A 14,010-nucleotide genomic window follows, 5' to 3' on the forward strand; every position below is an offset into this window, starting at 1 on the left:
AACAGCACTTACCCAGTCTGTATCCCTCCAAGCAGCAAGACCAGCCCGTCAGTGTCCCGCCAGGTGCTTTAAATCCCGGAAGTGGGGGGAGCCTACTCTCCCTCTGCTCAGCTGCCGGCGTGGGAGCGGGGAGAACACGGGCCCCGCCCCCTCACCTGTTGGGCGTCTTCTGCCCCCCTGACACCAGCTAGATCACCACCTTTGGGTGTGCGGCCCCTTGGGGAGGGATGCTACACCGAGAAAGAGGGGACGACTGTGGTCATCCGAACGCTGGCGGGAAACAGGATTTGTGGGAACCTCTGGTCCTCCTTTGCTTCTGGAGAACGGGAAGGAGCAGGGGGCTTGGGGGACCACCTGCTCTCCTGGGTTTGAGTGCAGGCAGTTTTAAGGACTGCCTGAAACTCCCGCTAGAAAAAAAGGAAAGAAAAAAGAACAAAAAACCAGCAGACCTGCAACTGATTTAACTTAGTCCCTGTAGGAAGTATATAGCTGAAGGGGAGGAACTTACACTTTGTGTGCTTAGTGTCCGCCTCCTAGCGGCAACAGCTATACCCATGGTCAAGCCTGTGGCCCCCAATGATACGGATGAGAAAATGGTGTAACAAAAGAGACTGTTTGGTGGGGAAAAAAAAGGAATGGACTCTACTGTAATTTTTTCCAGTCCCACAGACACACAGCTCAGTTATATCAGGACACCTCAGGAAAAGGTGGATGATGGGCTCCAGGGTGAGATATCTCCTACACCGCACAGAGTGAAACAAGTGAACAATAAAGGTAATGCACAAGACAACATACTGTATATGATGCATGCAATGTCACAATATGAGCAAAGTCTTGCCTATACGGGTGACAATCTTACATTCCTGCAAAACTCCCCAGATCTGATTGTAGATACAAATGGTGGTAAAATGTAATTACAGAGCACGAGCCCAAGGAAACATTTACCTCTGTGACCACTATGGTGTATCTAATGAAAGCTTTATGTATCAAGCTCATGATCCACATCACAGGATCAGACAGAGCGCCGTACCTCTTCTATCAGGATCTTCTTCCTTTGCTTTCCGTCTCCATCGGTGGATAAGTAGGGTGTGATTTCTGTCAATAGAGTTTTTGCTTCTGTGACGCCTGGATCTAGTGAAATAAGTTTTCTGAGATCGCTGGCACAATCTTGGTATTTCTAAAATGAAGATATAAAAGCCTTTTAAAACTGGCGCAAATGGACTGGATGCTTCCCTCCGACCAACGCCAAGTCACATCAGACATACATTGCAGAAGGTACTCTGGAAGCATCACTGTCATCGAGGAACACTTATTTGGTTGCTTTTCTTTTCTCAATAAGCATCTCTTATGCAATGCTTCATTGTTTCTGTGGTGGCACTGTAGGGATTGCAAAATATGTACAACCCCTTAAAACGGCATCTGTCAGCAGATTTGTACCTATGACACTGGCTGACCTGTTACATGTGCACCTGGCAGCTGAAGACATCTGTGTTGGTCCCATGGTCATATGTGCCTGCATTGCTGAGAAAAATAATGTTTTAATATATGCAAATGAGCCTCTAGGAGCAACGTGGGCGTTACCATTACACCTAGAGGCTCTGCTCTCTCTGAAACTGCTGTGCCCTCGTGCACTTTGATTGAAAGGGCCAGGTGCTGACGTATACACTCCCTAGCCCTGTCAGTCAAAGTGCAGAGGGCACAGCAGTTGCAGAGAGAGCAGAGGCTTTGGTGTAACAGCAAGGTCCCAGTTGCTCCTAGAGGCTCAATTACAGTATATATATTAAAATATCACTTTTCTCAGTAATGCAGGCACATATGAACATGGGACCAACACAGATGCCTTCAGCTGCCAAGTGCACATGTAACAGGTCAGCCAGTGTCATAGGTACAAATCTGCTGACAGATGTCCTTTAAAAACAAGGCACCAATGAATCAAGGGAGAAAAGTCACCCCGACTGCCGTTTTATATCATGAAAACGTAATCACATTTTATAATAACTTGTTTTTTTTTTATAGCTCGGTGACTTCGCCTGCCCATGTCACCACCACTACCCTGACCGCAGCAATGTCAATGGGCAGATTACTAAACCAGATTAGAGAACAAGTCGCTTGTGTGGCAGAAATTCGGAGGCGGCCACGTGCTCTTGTTTTGTTAGTTGATATCCCCCCATTTACCTCTAATCCTCTGTAGGCCTGAGCCCGTCTGTACAAGGCTTTGATATTGGAAGCATCCCTCTGCAGGGCACATTCACAGTCCTGCCTGGCCTCTTCATACTGGCACAGCTTCAAGTAGCACAGGGCTCTGCAAAAGAAATTGTGGGCTCAACTAAAAGGCGCCATTCGTCTGTGATCCGCTCGTAAAATATAAACAAAATAAAAAGTAACTGGATAATTATAAACTTGTGCAATGTCATCCATCACTCCTTACCCAAAACGACGGGGTTTCATGTTGGTCAGCCCATAATTAAAGGGGTTATCCCACTTAGCAGTTTCATACTTACCTGCTGCCACCGCGCGTTCACTTCCTGGATTCTGGCTGGGGGCGGGCTTCATCTTGATTGAAGTCTTCTCCCGGCCGGGCCGCGCGCTGGACTGAACGCGCACGCTGCCGCGCATGCGCAATGTGACTTATTTCTGGCCAGTATAGTACAGAGCCGGCGTGCGCGTTCGCAGCTCTGTACTATTCTGGCCGGGAAGAAGTCACCGTCGCGCATGCGCGGCAGCGTGCGCGTTCAGGACAGCGAGTGGCCCGGAGAAAAGAAGAAGTCTTCTGGGCAAGCGCGACCATCGGGATTTTGCGGAAGAGCGGTGGTCGTAACCAGGGGAGACCGAGTCACAACAATAAGGTAAGTGGGGATGAATTTTCTCCTAATCGGTGGGAATTTGTTAATAAAGTATATTTACAAAAATGATCACTGTCAAATCATTAACAGATTTAACAGTGATCATTATGATGGGATAACCCCTTTAAATTGTACTTCTCATTCGATTATGTCCTTTTTATCTGAAGAAGTCTGACTGTCTGTGCCGATTATTTTCATGCTATTTCTTTATGGGGCTCAAAGCTGCATTTGTTTAATACAGAACTCCTAATCGCAGCCTTAGGCCTCATTGCTCACGACTGTAGTTTGGGTCTGTGCCAATCAGCATCTTTTGTGGATCAAACCCATATATTTATTTGGGTCAACAAAAAATATGTACAGCACTTGGATATCATCCACATGCTGTCCGCATCCGTGTGGCCGTTCCGCATATTACGGAATATGTCCTTCGCTTGTCCATTTTGCGGAAAAGAATAGCCAGTTCTAGGAGAAAAATGTGGCATGTACATGGCTGGTATCTGTATTTTGCAGATCCACGGTTTGTGGACTGCAAAATGGATACTGTCACGTGCATGAGGCCTTAGGGTTAAAAGAGAAGTTTAAATAGAGGAAGCATACTGGATGGATTTATACAGCTCCCCCTGATCTCAATGTTAAACCCATCCAGTAGCTTACAAAAACCTCTCAAATATACTTCCATTGCCCACTGTGGCCCTCTCCGTGTCTTCTGACCACGTAATGTGACATTACATAACTGCAGGCGTTAATCACAGCCACTCTTGGGGGACAAAACATGACTGCAGCACACTCGTTTTAAAAAGTCACAAAATAGCAGATTTGCAAATATTGTGACAATGTTTTTGCATTTTTTACACCATTCACTCCAGTTATGAAAAATGAGTGAGAAGATGGTCATGGCTAGCTATGTTAATAAACTTTGCTGCAGATTTATGACAGAGACTTTTTAAAAAGACACAAACCTACTCCAGTAGGTGGTGGGGGAGGAAAACTAGGGTAGTTTTTCTAGACAGAGGGGGGAATTTATTGTGAAGTTAATAAATTGTGAAGGTTTGTTAAAGTGGTTTTGTTTAAACTGATGATCTATCCTCTGGATAGATCATCAGCATCTGATCGGCGGGGGTCCGACACCCTTGAAAAGGCAGCGGCGCTCCAGCAGTGCCGCGGCCTTCTCACTGTTTACCGCAGGCCCAGTGACGTCACGACTTGTATCAACTGGCCTGGGCGGGGCTAAGCTCCATTCAAGGGAACGGAGCTTAGCCGCACCCAGGCCAGTTGATACTAGTCGTGACGTCACTGGACCGGCGGTAAACAGTGAGAAGGCCTCGACGCTGCTGGAGCGCCGCTGCCTTTTCAAACAGCTGATCGGCGGGGGTCCCGGGTGTCGGACCCCCGCCGATCAGATGCTGATGATCTAGATAGATCATCAGTTTAAACAAAACCACTTTAACAAACCTTCACAATTTATTACAGCTGATCGACGAGGGTCCCGGGTGTCAGACCCCCGCCGAAGATCTATACAGAGGATAGAGCATCAGTTTAAACAAAGTGCAGAACCCCTTTAAATTTGGCATCTCTGTCTAGAAATGTGTGTGTGGGAAAGGTATAGAAAAAGTGTAGGGTAGAAACGAATACGCATGGACGCAAAAATGAATTGTCCACAGGGATTGACATATGTCCATTTTTGGTAGACGCAAATCAGAATGGTCATCTGAATTCATGTACTTTGTGGACACCTGTTTGTTGTTCGGCAAATACCTTTTCTTGTACCCATTGATGAAGCTGGTTGCAAATGCCAGCAGAAATGTGTCTGAGTGTTTTTTGGGGGTGATTTAATCACAAGATCTAGTCGAGAGGGTTCCCCTGTTTGGGGAGGGTTTTCTGCAGGGGTCAGTGCACATGCTCGTACTTGGGTCCGTGTTGCCATCTGTGATCTGTTTCCAGACAGCACCGGTTATTGGTTGATGCATGATTTATATCCTCATGCATCTACTGAAGCAGGCCTGGCCAGCACGGTGCTCAGTGGTTAGCACTGGTGCCTTGCAGCGCTGGGGTCCTGGGTTTGAATCCGACCAAAGACAACATCTGCATGGAGTTTGTATGTTCTCTCCATGTTTGTGTGGGTTTCCTCCGGGTTCTCCGGTTTCCTCCCACACTCCAAAGACATCCTGATAGGGACCTTAGATTGTGAGCTCCACTGGGGACAGCAAGTGATGATCATGTCTGTACAGCGCTGTGGAATATGCCAGCGCTATATAAGTAAAATAAATTACTACAGAACTTTACCTTCTGACTGCTACAGTGAGAAGGGCGATGATACAATTGAACACTGTCGCAAGGGCGGCAGTATTTTGTGCTGCACAGCGGTAGTTGGTTCTGCTTGGGTGGTATCTTCTGCTGCACTACATTATTAGACGTCCGCCTACAACATGGGGCCACTTTTAGTTTTTTTCGTAAAAACTGATTATTGTCAGTGATGCTAGGGTTGGTCAGATTGTATAAATCATATCAGGACCATGAAGGACCCATAAGGATTTAGCGGAGAACCCACGGTGGTATCGGGCAGCATTTTCTTATCTCATCATGGGATAGGTGTGCACTCGCTCTGATGTGTCTTTTTATCCAGCTTTGCATATTCTTACATATACCGCCGGGGTATGGTACACAAATACAGAACCAGAGACCACCCTACATAACATGTCTGAAGTCATGATGACTGCATTTTTCTTGTTACTTTAAGAGTTGGAGGTTTGTGACCACAAGGTAAAAGCTGCTGAATGTGTCACAACCCCCCAAAACGTGTGGTCACAGCAAGTGCAGGCGGCACCTCATCCTCACCTATTGGTGTACAGGGCGCACTCCTCTGGCTTCAACTGTAGACACTCCGTATATTTCTTCTCTGCTTCTCTGTACCGACACTTCTTCACGCAGTCGTTCCCCTCCTGTTTCAGGGACAGGAACCTCTCCTCTATGGATTTACCTAGGATACAGATAATAATGGCATGTTACATATCTGGGTTTAGATTGTCTTCGTAAATCTTCACGAGGGATACCAGATCTCTCTTGCTGCTATTTCTCTTTTAAAAAAAACACATTAGGAAAAAAAAAAGACTGGTAGCCATCTTCAAAAGAAGGACCAGTGGTTAGAAAATGTATGGGGTCAATATCAGATGCCTGCTGTATAGTAAGTGACCACACTCGTCTCTCTGAAGCAAAGCAATGCAGTTGGTTGAATGGGGCCACACAGCAGTCCCCCGCACAGTCAGGGCATTCCCATGACCGTATGTATTCGCAAAATTTAGATGACGCTAGTGTTGCATCCATCCGTTTTTTTTTGTGGTCCCACTGTAACAATGCCAATTCTTGATCAGAAAATGGACAAGAATATATCCTATCTTTTTTGTGGAGCTACGGAACGGATATCCGGATGCAGACAGCACACTATGTGCTGTTCGCATTTTTCTGCGGCCCCATTGAAATCAATGGATCCACATCAGATCTGCAAAAAACGTGGATTGGATGCGGACCAAAAATATGGTTGTGTAACTGGGGCCTTAGCTAGACAGGGGCTGGTGGGCAGAATTATCACTGCATCCCCTTCATTCTCAGGATCAGTCGGGGTCCCAGAAGATGGTGACAGCACAACCTAGGAAATATGTGGAAGTTCTAGATATTTTCATAATGGCAGACACCTGACTGTATAAATAAATGTGAGGAGCGTCCATCCCTGGTACTGTTGTATTTTGTGTCTTCACACACACATGAAAATGCTCATAGTATTAAGCAGGATGAAAGTATTTATTATGGATACAAATTAGGGATCGACCGATATTGATTTTTTAGGGCCGATATCGATAATTTGTGAACTTTCAGGCCCATGGCCGATAATTTATACCGATATTCTGTGAAATTTCATTTTTGAAAAAAAAAAAATTCCTACACAAATCCGCTGAAAATGAATATTTTTAGTGTTAATGTGTAGTTGTTTTTTTTTGTAAATCTTTCTTTTTTATTTATACTTAATATTTTGGTGTTTTTTTTTTTTTACTAACTTTTAGCCCCCTTAGGGACTTGAACCCTTGTCCTATTCACCCTGATAGATCTCTATCAGGGTGAATAGGAGCTCACACTGTCCCTGCTGCTCTGTGCTTTGTGCACACAGCAGCATGCAGCTGAACATGGCAGCCAGGGCTTCAATAGCGTCCTGGCTGCCATGGTAACCGATCGGAGCCCCAGGATTACACTGCTGGGGCTCTGATCGGAGGAGGAGGGGATCCTGTTGCCACTGCCACCAATGATTAAAACTGGGGGGGCTTGGGTGGGGGGGCGCACTGTGCCACCAATGTTTTTAATACTAGGGTGGGGGTGGGGGGCGCACTGCGCCACCAATGTTTTTAATACGGGGGTGGGGGGGCGCACTACGCCACCAATGATTAATATTGGGGGGCTTGGGGGGGCGCACTGCGCCACCAATGAAAATAAATCTCTCATTCATATACAGGAGGCGGGAGCTGGCTGCAGAATCATATAGCCGGCTCCCGACCTCTATGAGCGGTAGCTGCGATCCGCGGCACCTAAGGGGTTAACTACCGCAGATCGCAGCTACCGCTCATAGAGGTCGGGAGCCGGCTATGTGATTCTGCAGCCAGCTCCCGCCTCCTGTATATGAATTAATGAAAGACTTATCTTCATTGGCGGAGCGGCGGCCACAGCCCCTCCCCTTTTTTTGTCCTCTCTCCTCTCATTAGCGGCAGCGGCATCACAGGGGGAGGAGACACTGCTTCCTTCTCCCCTGTGCTGCTGAGGGAACATGGAGAGCGCTGAGAGCAGCGCGATCCTTGTTCCCAATACGTTATCGGAATATTGTCAAAATAGATGCAGATACCGATAACTGTCAAAATCCTGAATATCGGCCGATAATATCGGTAAAACAGATAATCGGTCGATCCCTAATACAAATAGTGTTGAGCAAACCCGAACTGTAAAGTTCGGGTCCGTACCGAACAGTTCGGGTTGGGGTACCTGGACTTTTCCAAAAAAGTTTGGGTTCGGTGACTTAATAAAGCTTGTTGAAAGGTTGCAGGGAAGCCAATCAACAAGCTTTTAAAGTGGTTGTCTGATCCCAAAATCAAAAAAAATTTATGTGCTCCTAACACCCCTCACCATGCATACATATGCCCCCAATACCTGTTTTTCATGTCTGAGCTTTCCTTCCCCCCTGGAAGACTTCGCATTAAGCTGGCAGATCTGTTTACTTTCTCTTCTTGTTTTGTTGAATACATAACTTTATTGATACACAAGCCTGGCTGCACTGCACGGAGATGAGTCACAGCTGACCACGCCCCCCACTACTCTGCCTGCAGCAGCTACTCCATCTATAACTGCTGTGTCTATCTACACCCAGACAAGAATCTACTTCTCACCCAGTGTCTATATCCCATTACTGACCGCCCACAGGCTCTGCCCTCATGTGTATCTAATCCTGTGTGATACAGCCTGCTGAGCTGTGTATCTAATCCCATCACTGACCGTCTCCAGGCTCTTTCCGCACTATCTCCAGAGTGTGATAAACAGCTGGAATCAGCAAGCGTATCCAATCACATCTGTATCTAATCCTATCCTGTATGTGTCCCTGATACACATCCTGTTGTGTGCGATACTGCCTGCTGAACTGTGTATCTAATCCCAGGCATCTTCTATGATACTGCCTGCTGAAGTCTGTATCTAATCCCATCTTCTATGATACAGAGTGCTAAAATATGTATCTAATCCCATTTTGTATGACACAGCCTGCTGAGCTGTGTATCTAAGCCCATCTTGTATGATCCTCCCTGCTGAGCTGTTTACCTAAATTTGAGGACCTCATTTTGAGGACCAGAATAGGACATGTTCTGCCTTTACTGAAACTGACATACGGATATAGAAAACACACTGATGACGTCCATGTGCTTTCCACATCCCTATGTCAGTTCTGCAAAAGATAGAACATGTCCTATTCTGGTCCTCATAATGCAGATCTAAAACCCATAGAACTCAATAGGACTGCAAAAAAAAGTGAATCGCACACAAACAGTAACCTTATTTAGTGGATCCGCGACTTGCAGACCGCAAAACAGATACGCTTCTGTGCACGAGCCCTATCACTTATACTCAGTTGTTTACCATCCAGTGCCCCTGTTGCCATTCAGTGTCCCCATTGTGCCATCCATTGCCTCCTTGTGCAATCCAGTGTCCCCATTGTGCCATCCATTGCACTCATTGTGCCATGCAGTGCCGCCCTGTTTGCCATCCAGTGTCCCCATTGTGCCATCGAGTGCCCCCTTGTGCCATCCATTGTCCCTATGTGTCATCCACTGTGCCGCAGTGAAATCCAGTGCCCCCATGTGCCATCCTCATTGCCCCAAAGTGCCAACCACAGTTCCCCCAGTGAGATCCACAGCATAGCCATCAGCCACTGTGGCTGATGGCTATGCTGTCACTCTTGAACAGCGCTTACATCGCGCTGTGCAGGAGTCCGTACAGGCTTCACAAAGAAGCCTGTACACTGCAGAGAGCGACCTGCAATCCTGCGCATGCGCACTACCATTCATAGTGCGCTTGCGTGGTGACTGACGACAGACGCCCGGCACTTTCTTCAGCAGGAGGCGGTGACGTCACTCGCGAAGATCCGTCTCCTGCTCAAGAAAGGAAGAGAAGACAGGAAGACGGACTTCGGCCGGAAGCAAAGAAAAGCCATCTGGAGGGACCACGTGACCGGGAGGCAGATCTCAAGAACGGCTGCACTCTGGAAGGTAAGTATGGGACCAATAATCTTTCCTCCAAAGGTTAGCTTTTAATACCCCAAAAAAGGTTAAGCCCGAAGAACCCCTTTAAGCTGTGAACACTTAGAAGCCATCACAGTCATGGCTACTAATGGCATGGCTGTGATTGGCCGATGCATCATGTGACCCAGCCTCTATATAAGCTGTATAACGTGTAGCACCGCACATCAGCTCTGAGTAGTGCAGGGACAGGAGGCAGGCAGCTGGAGTGAGGGAAAGTGTTAGGAATCTCATCTGGCTATTTATTCTGTGGGTGACCTATAGTGATTTTTTTGTAGGTGCAATTCACCAGCTTTGCACCCCTGACACAAAAATATAATAGTTAATCCGTCTGTTACATCAGTGGGTGACATACCAATTGTTTGTGTGAGATACATGTGCACTGCATCCGTGACAGGGGAAGTAATATAGTCAATCCGTCTGTTAGTTCGGTGGGTGACCTCAAAGAATGGTGCTGCTGGTGGAGCTCCTTTTGTAGGTAGAGGACCTGGTCGATCTGTGCCAGCTACACGCACAAATGAAACACCATCGTAGGAGACGTTCAGCGTTATTTTGTAGGCCCGAATACCGGTGTACGAATGGTGAGGCCAGAACAAGTACAGGCGATAGTAGATTGGGTGGCTGACAGTGCCTCCAGTTCCATCACATTGTCTCCCACCCAGTCCCCTGCTGAAAGATCAGAGTTTGCACCTGCAGCTCAAGGAGCAGTCTCTTATGCTTTTTGATGACTCTGTTAGCAGGGTTTCCCAGGCCCATCCACCTAGCCCTGCCCAAGAAGTGGAAGAGATTGAGTGCACCGATGCCCAACCACTTATGTTTCAGGATGTGGACATGGGAGGACCACGGCAGCACGTCTCTGATGATGACAAAACACAGATGACAACTGCTGCGGCTTTCTTCAGTGTGCAGACCGGCAAGGAGGGCAGGGGTGAGGAGTGGGTGGAAGATGATGTGGAGGATGAGGAGGTCCTAGACCCCACATGGAATCAAAGTCATGCGAGTGACGTGCGCAGTTCGGAGGAAGAGGTGGACCACACAGAAATAAGGGAGCAGGGTGCAAAAGCAGAGTGGCCGTTCCCTAGCCAGTACGCCTGCTACTGCCCACTGGACCCAGGGACTGAGCAAACCAAAGCCATCTCCAAGGAGTTCCCTGGCGTGGCAGTTCTTCAGACAATGTGCTGACGACAAGACGCGAGTGTGCAATCGGAGCCTGAAGCGAGGCATAAATGTTCTAAACCTGAGCACAACCTGCATGACCAGGCATCTAAATGCAAAGCAAGAGCTGCAGTGGAGTAAACACCTCAAAAACCACAAAAGATCTCAGGCTCCTCCTGGTCCCTCTTCTGCTGCAGTCTCGGCCTCTTCCTCCCCCCTCTGGAGTGACAGTGCCATCTGCCACCCTGCAAACACATGTGGCAGCAACACCACCACCGTAACAGTCACCAAGCATCTCCACAATGTCCCATGGAAGCGTTCAGCTGTCCATCCCCCAAACACTGGAGAGAAAGAGGAAGTACCCCCCTGTCCCTGGATGCCAGCATTTCAAAATTACTGGCCTTTGAAATGCTGTCATTCCGTCTGGTGGAGACAGAGACTTTTAAAAGCCATATGGCGGTGGCTGTCCCACAGTACGTGGTTCCCAGCCGCCACTACTTTTCCAGGCGAGCCATCCCTGCCCTGCACAACCAAGTGGCAGACAAAATCAGGTGTGCACTGTGCAACGCCATCTGTGGCAAGGTCCACATAACCACCTATACGTGGACCAGTAAGCACTGGCAGGGACGTTATATCTCACTAACTGCACACTGGGTAAATGCAGTGGCGGCTGGGACTGAGGCGGATAGCAGTTTGGCACATGTCCTTCCGCCACCTAGGATTGCAGGACATTTCTCGTTGTCTTCTCCTCCTACTCCGCCTCCTCATCTGGTCAGTGTAACACCTTCACCACCAACTTCAGCACAGCCAGGGGGAAACGACAGCAAGCTGTTTTCAAACTCATCTGTTTGGGGGAAATACCCCACACCGCGCAGGAGCTGTGGACGGGCATTGAACAGCAGACCGATGAGTAGTTGGTGCCACTGAGCCTCAAGCCCGGCCTGGTGGTGTGCGATAATGGGCGAAATCTCGTAGCAGCTCTGGGACTAGCCGGTTTGACCCACATCCCTTGCCTGGCGCATGTGCTGAATTTGGTGGTGCAGAGGTTCCTGAAAAATTATCCCGATATGTCAGAGCTGCTGCAGAAAGTGCGGGCTGTCTCTGCGTGCTTTCGGCATTCTCACCCTGCTGCTCGCCTGTCTGCGCGGCAGCGTAACTTCGACCTTCCCGCTCACCGCTTCATATGCGACATACCCACAATGTGGAACTCCTCATTGCACATGCTGGAGAGACTGTGCGAGCAGCAGCAGGTGAAAGTGGAGTTTCAGCTGCAGCACGCACGGGTGAGTCGCTCTGCGGAACAGCACCACTTCACCACCGACTGGGCCTCCATGCGGGACGTGTGTGCCATGTTGCACTGTTTCGAGTACTCCACCAACATTGCCAGTGCCGATGACACCATCCTCAGCGTTACTATCCCACTTCTATGTCTCCTTGAAAAAATGCTTCGGGAGATGATGGAAGAGGAGGTGGCAAAGAAGGAGGAGGAGGAAGAGGAGTCATTTTCACGGTTATCAGGCCAATCATTCACAAGTGGCTCGGAGGGTGGGTTCCTGCACCAACAGAGGCCAGGTACACAACTGTCCAGCCAGGACACAGTTCTGGAGTATGAGGATGCCCACATTCTAACCAGTGCAGATTACTGGGTGGCCACCCTGCTGGATCCCCGCTACAAGGACATCCTTAATTCCGTCACTGGAGCGTGATCGGAAGATGCGCGAGTACAAGCGCACGCTGGTAGACGCGCTGCTGATGAATTAATTTTTTTCTATTCTATGTTATTTTAAAGGGCTTCTGTCACCCCGCTAAAGTCGTTATATTTTTTTTTGGCTCCTTAAAATCCTTATGCTGCGATTTATCAATATATAGGGCTCTTACTCATTTTCGTTCAGTAATTTCTTTAAAAAATTGACTTTTATAATATGTAAATTACCTCTCTACCAGCAAGTAGGGCGGCTACTTGCTGGTAGCAGCCGCATCCTCCTTTCATAATGACGCCCCCTCCTCATGTTGATTGACAGGGCCAGCGAACGCGCTCGTCCTCTGACTGGCCCTGTCTGCGTTTTAAATCTCGCGCCTTCGCCGTACCGGTCTTCAGTCGGCGCAGGCGCACTGATAGGACGACGCTCGCTCGGCCGCTCCTTCCTCAGTGCACCTGCGCCGGGTGTAGATGTGATGTCATCGGCGCAGGCGCATTGAGGAAGGAGCGGCCGAGCAAGCATCCTCCTCTCAATGCGCCTGCGCCGACTGAAGACCGGTACGGCGCAGGCGCGAGATTTTGAACGCAGACAGGGCCAGTCAGGATGAGCACGTTCGCTGGCCCTGTCAATCAACATGAGGAGGGGGCGTCATTATGAAAGGAGGATGCGGCTGCTACTGAACGAAAATGAGTAAGAGCCCTATAAATTGATAAATCGCAGCATAAGGATTTTAAGGAGCCAAAAAATAATATGACTTTAGCAGGGTGACAGAAGCCCTTTAAATCATTTCCCTAACCACTTTTGTTTGCAAGGCAACTATCCTGCTCTTACCCCCATTTTGCTCCCTTTTGCAGCCCTCTAGCCCTTACTACGACTATTTTACAGCCATTCTAGTGCCCCAAAGTTCGGGTTCCCATTGACTTCAATGGGGTTCGGGTTAAGTTCGGGTCCCGAACCCAAATTTATAAATCACAGAAAAAAATGCACCAAAACGGATATGCCACTGACTATACTGGCTAGTCATAAATGCAGATATTAAAAGCTGAGACCCCTTGCCATGCTGAGTGACCGTGACGTGGTGCATGATGGGCTCCGATATTTGCCTGACAGGAATATATTGGCAAAAGTCTCAGCTTTTAATATCTGCATTTATGACTGGCCAGTATAGTCAGTGGCATATCCGTTTGGTGCATTTTTTTCTGTGATTTATATGATTATATTTTCATCCGCACAATGCTCTGGTCTGTGTAGGATGCCTTTGTGGTGCATGTGGACCGCGCCGACATCCTCCATTGTATGCATTTTTTTTGCTGGGGATAGTCGTTTGCTGCGGTCCACATGCGGTGGGACTGCTCCCCCAATGAAAAACACGCCACAGTGTTTGGGGTTTGAGCAGTTCCCCCATATTTGCCACGATATTTCAGTGATTTCGAACCCAAATTTACCCAAAGTTCGGCCGAATCCTGCGAACCCGAACATCCCCGGGTCCGCTCA

General features: G+C 48.3%; 1 protein-coding gene across 2 annotated transcripts in view; it reads right to left on the bottom strand.

Annotated features, from left to right (window-relative positions):
• The window catches only part of SPAG1 (sperm associated antigen 1), a 101,176-nt gene that overhangs the window by 13,813 nt on the left and 73,353 nt on the right, over nucleotides 1–14,010 (bottom strand). For both annotated transcript variants that reach the window (XM_040431945.1, XM_040431946.1), the window contains 3 exons: nucleotides 5,679–5,820; nucleotides 2,176–2,302; nucleotides 1,031–1,177 (listed from right to left, as the gene is read on the bottom strand). In XM_040431945.1, the coding sequence (XP_040287879.1) occupies nucleotides 1,031–1,177; nucleotides 2,176–2,302; nucleotides 5,679–5,820 (416 nt within the window). The remainder of the gene's footprint in view (nucleotides 1–1,030; nucleotides 1,178–2,175; nucleotides 2,303–5,678; nucleotides 5,821–14,010) is intronic.

This window comes from Bufo bufo, chromosome 5 (assembly GCF_905171765.1).
Source record: "Bufo bufo chromosome 5, aBufBuf1.1, whole genome shotgun sequence".
In the NCBI taxonomy this organism is placed as follows: domain Eukaryota; kingdom Metazoa; phylum Chordata; class Amphibia; order Anura; family Bufonidae; genus Bufo; species Bufo bufo.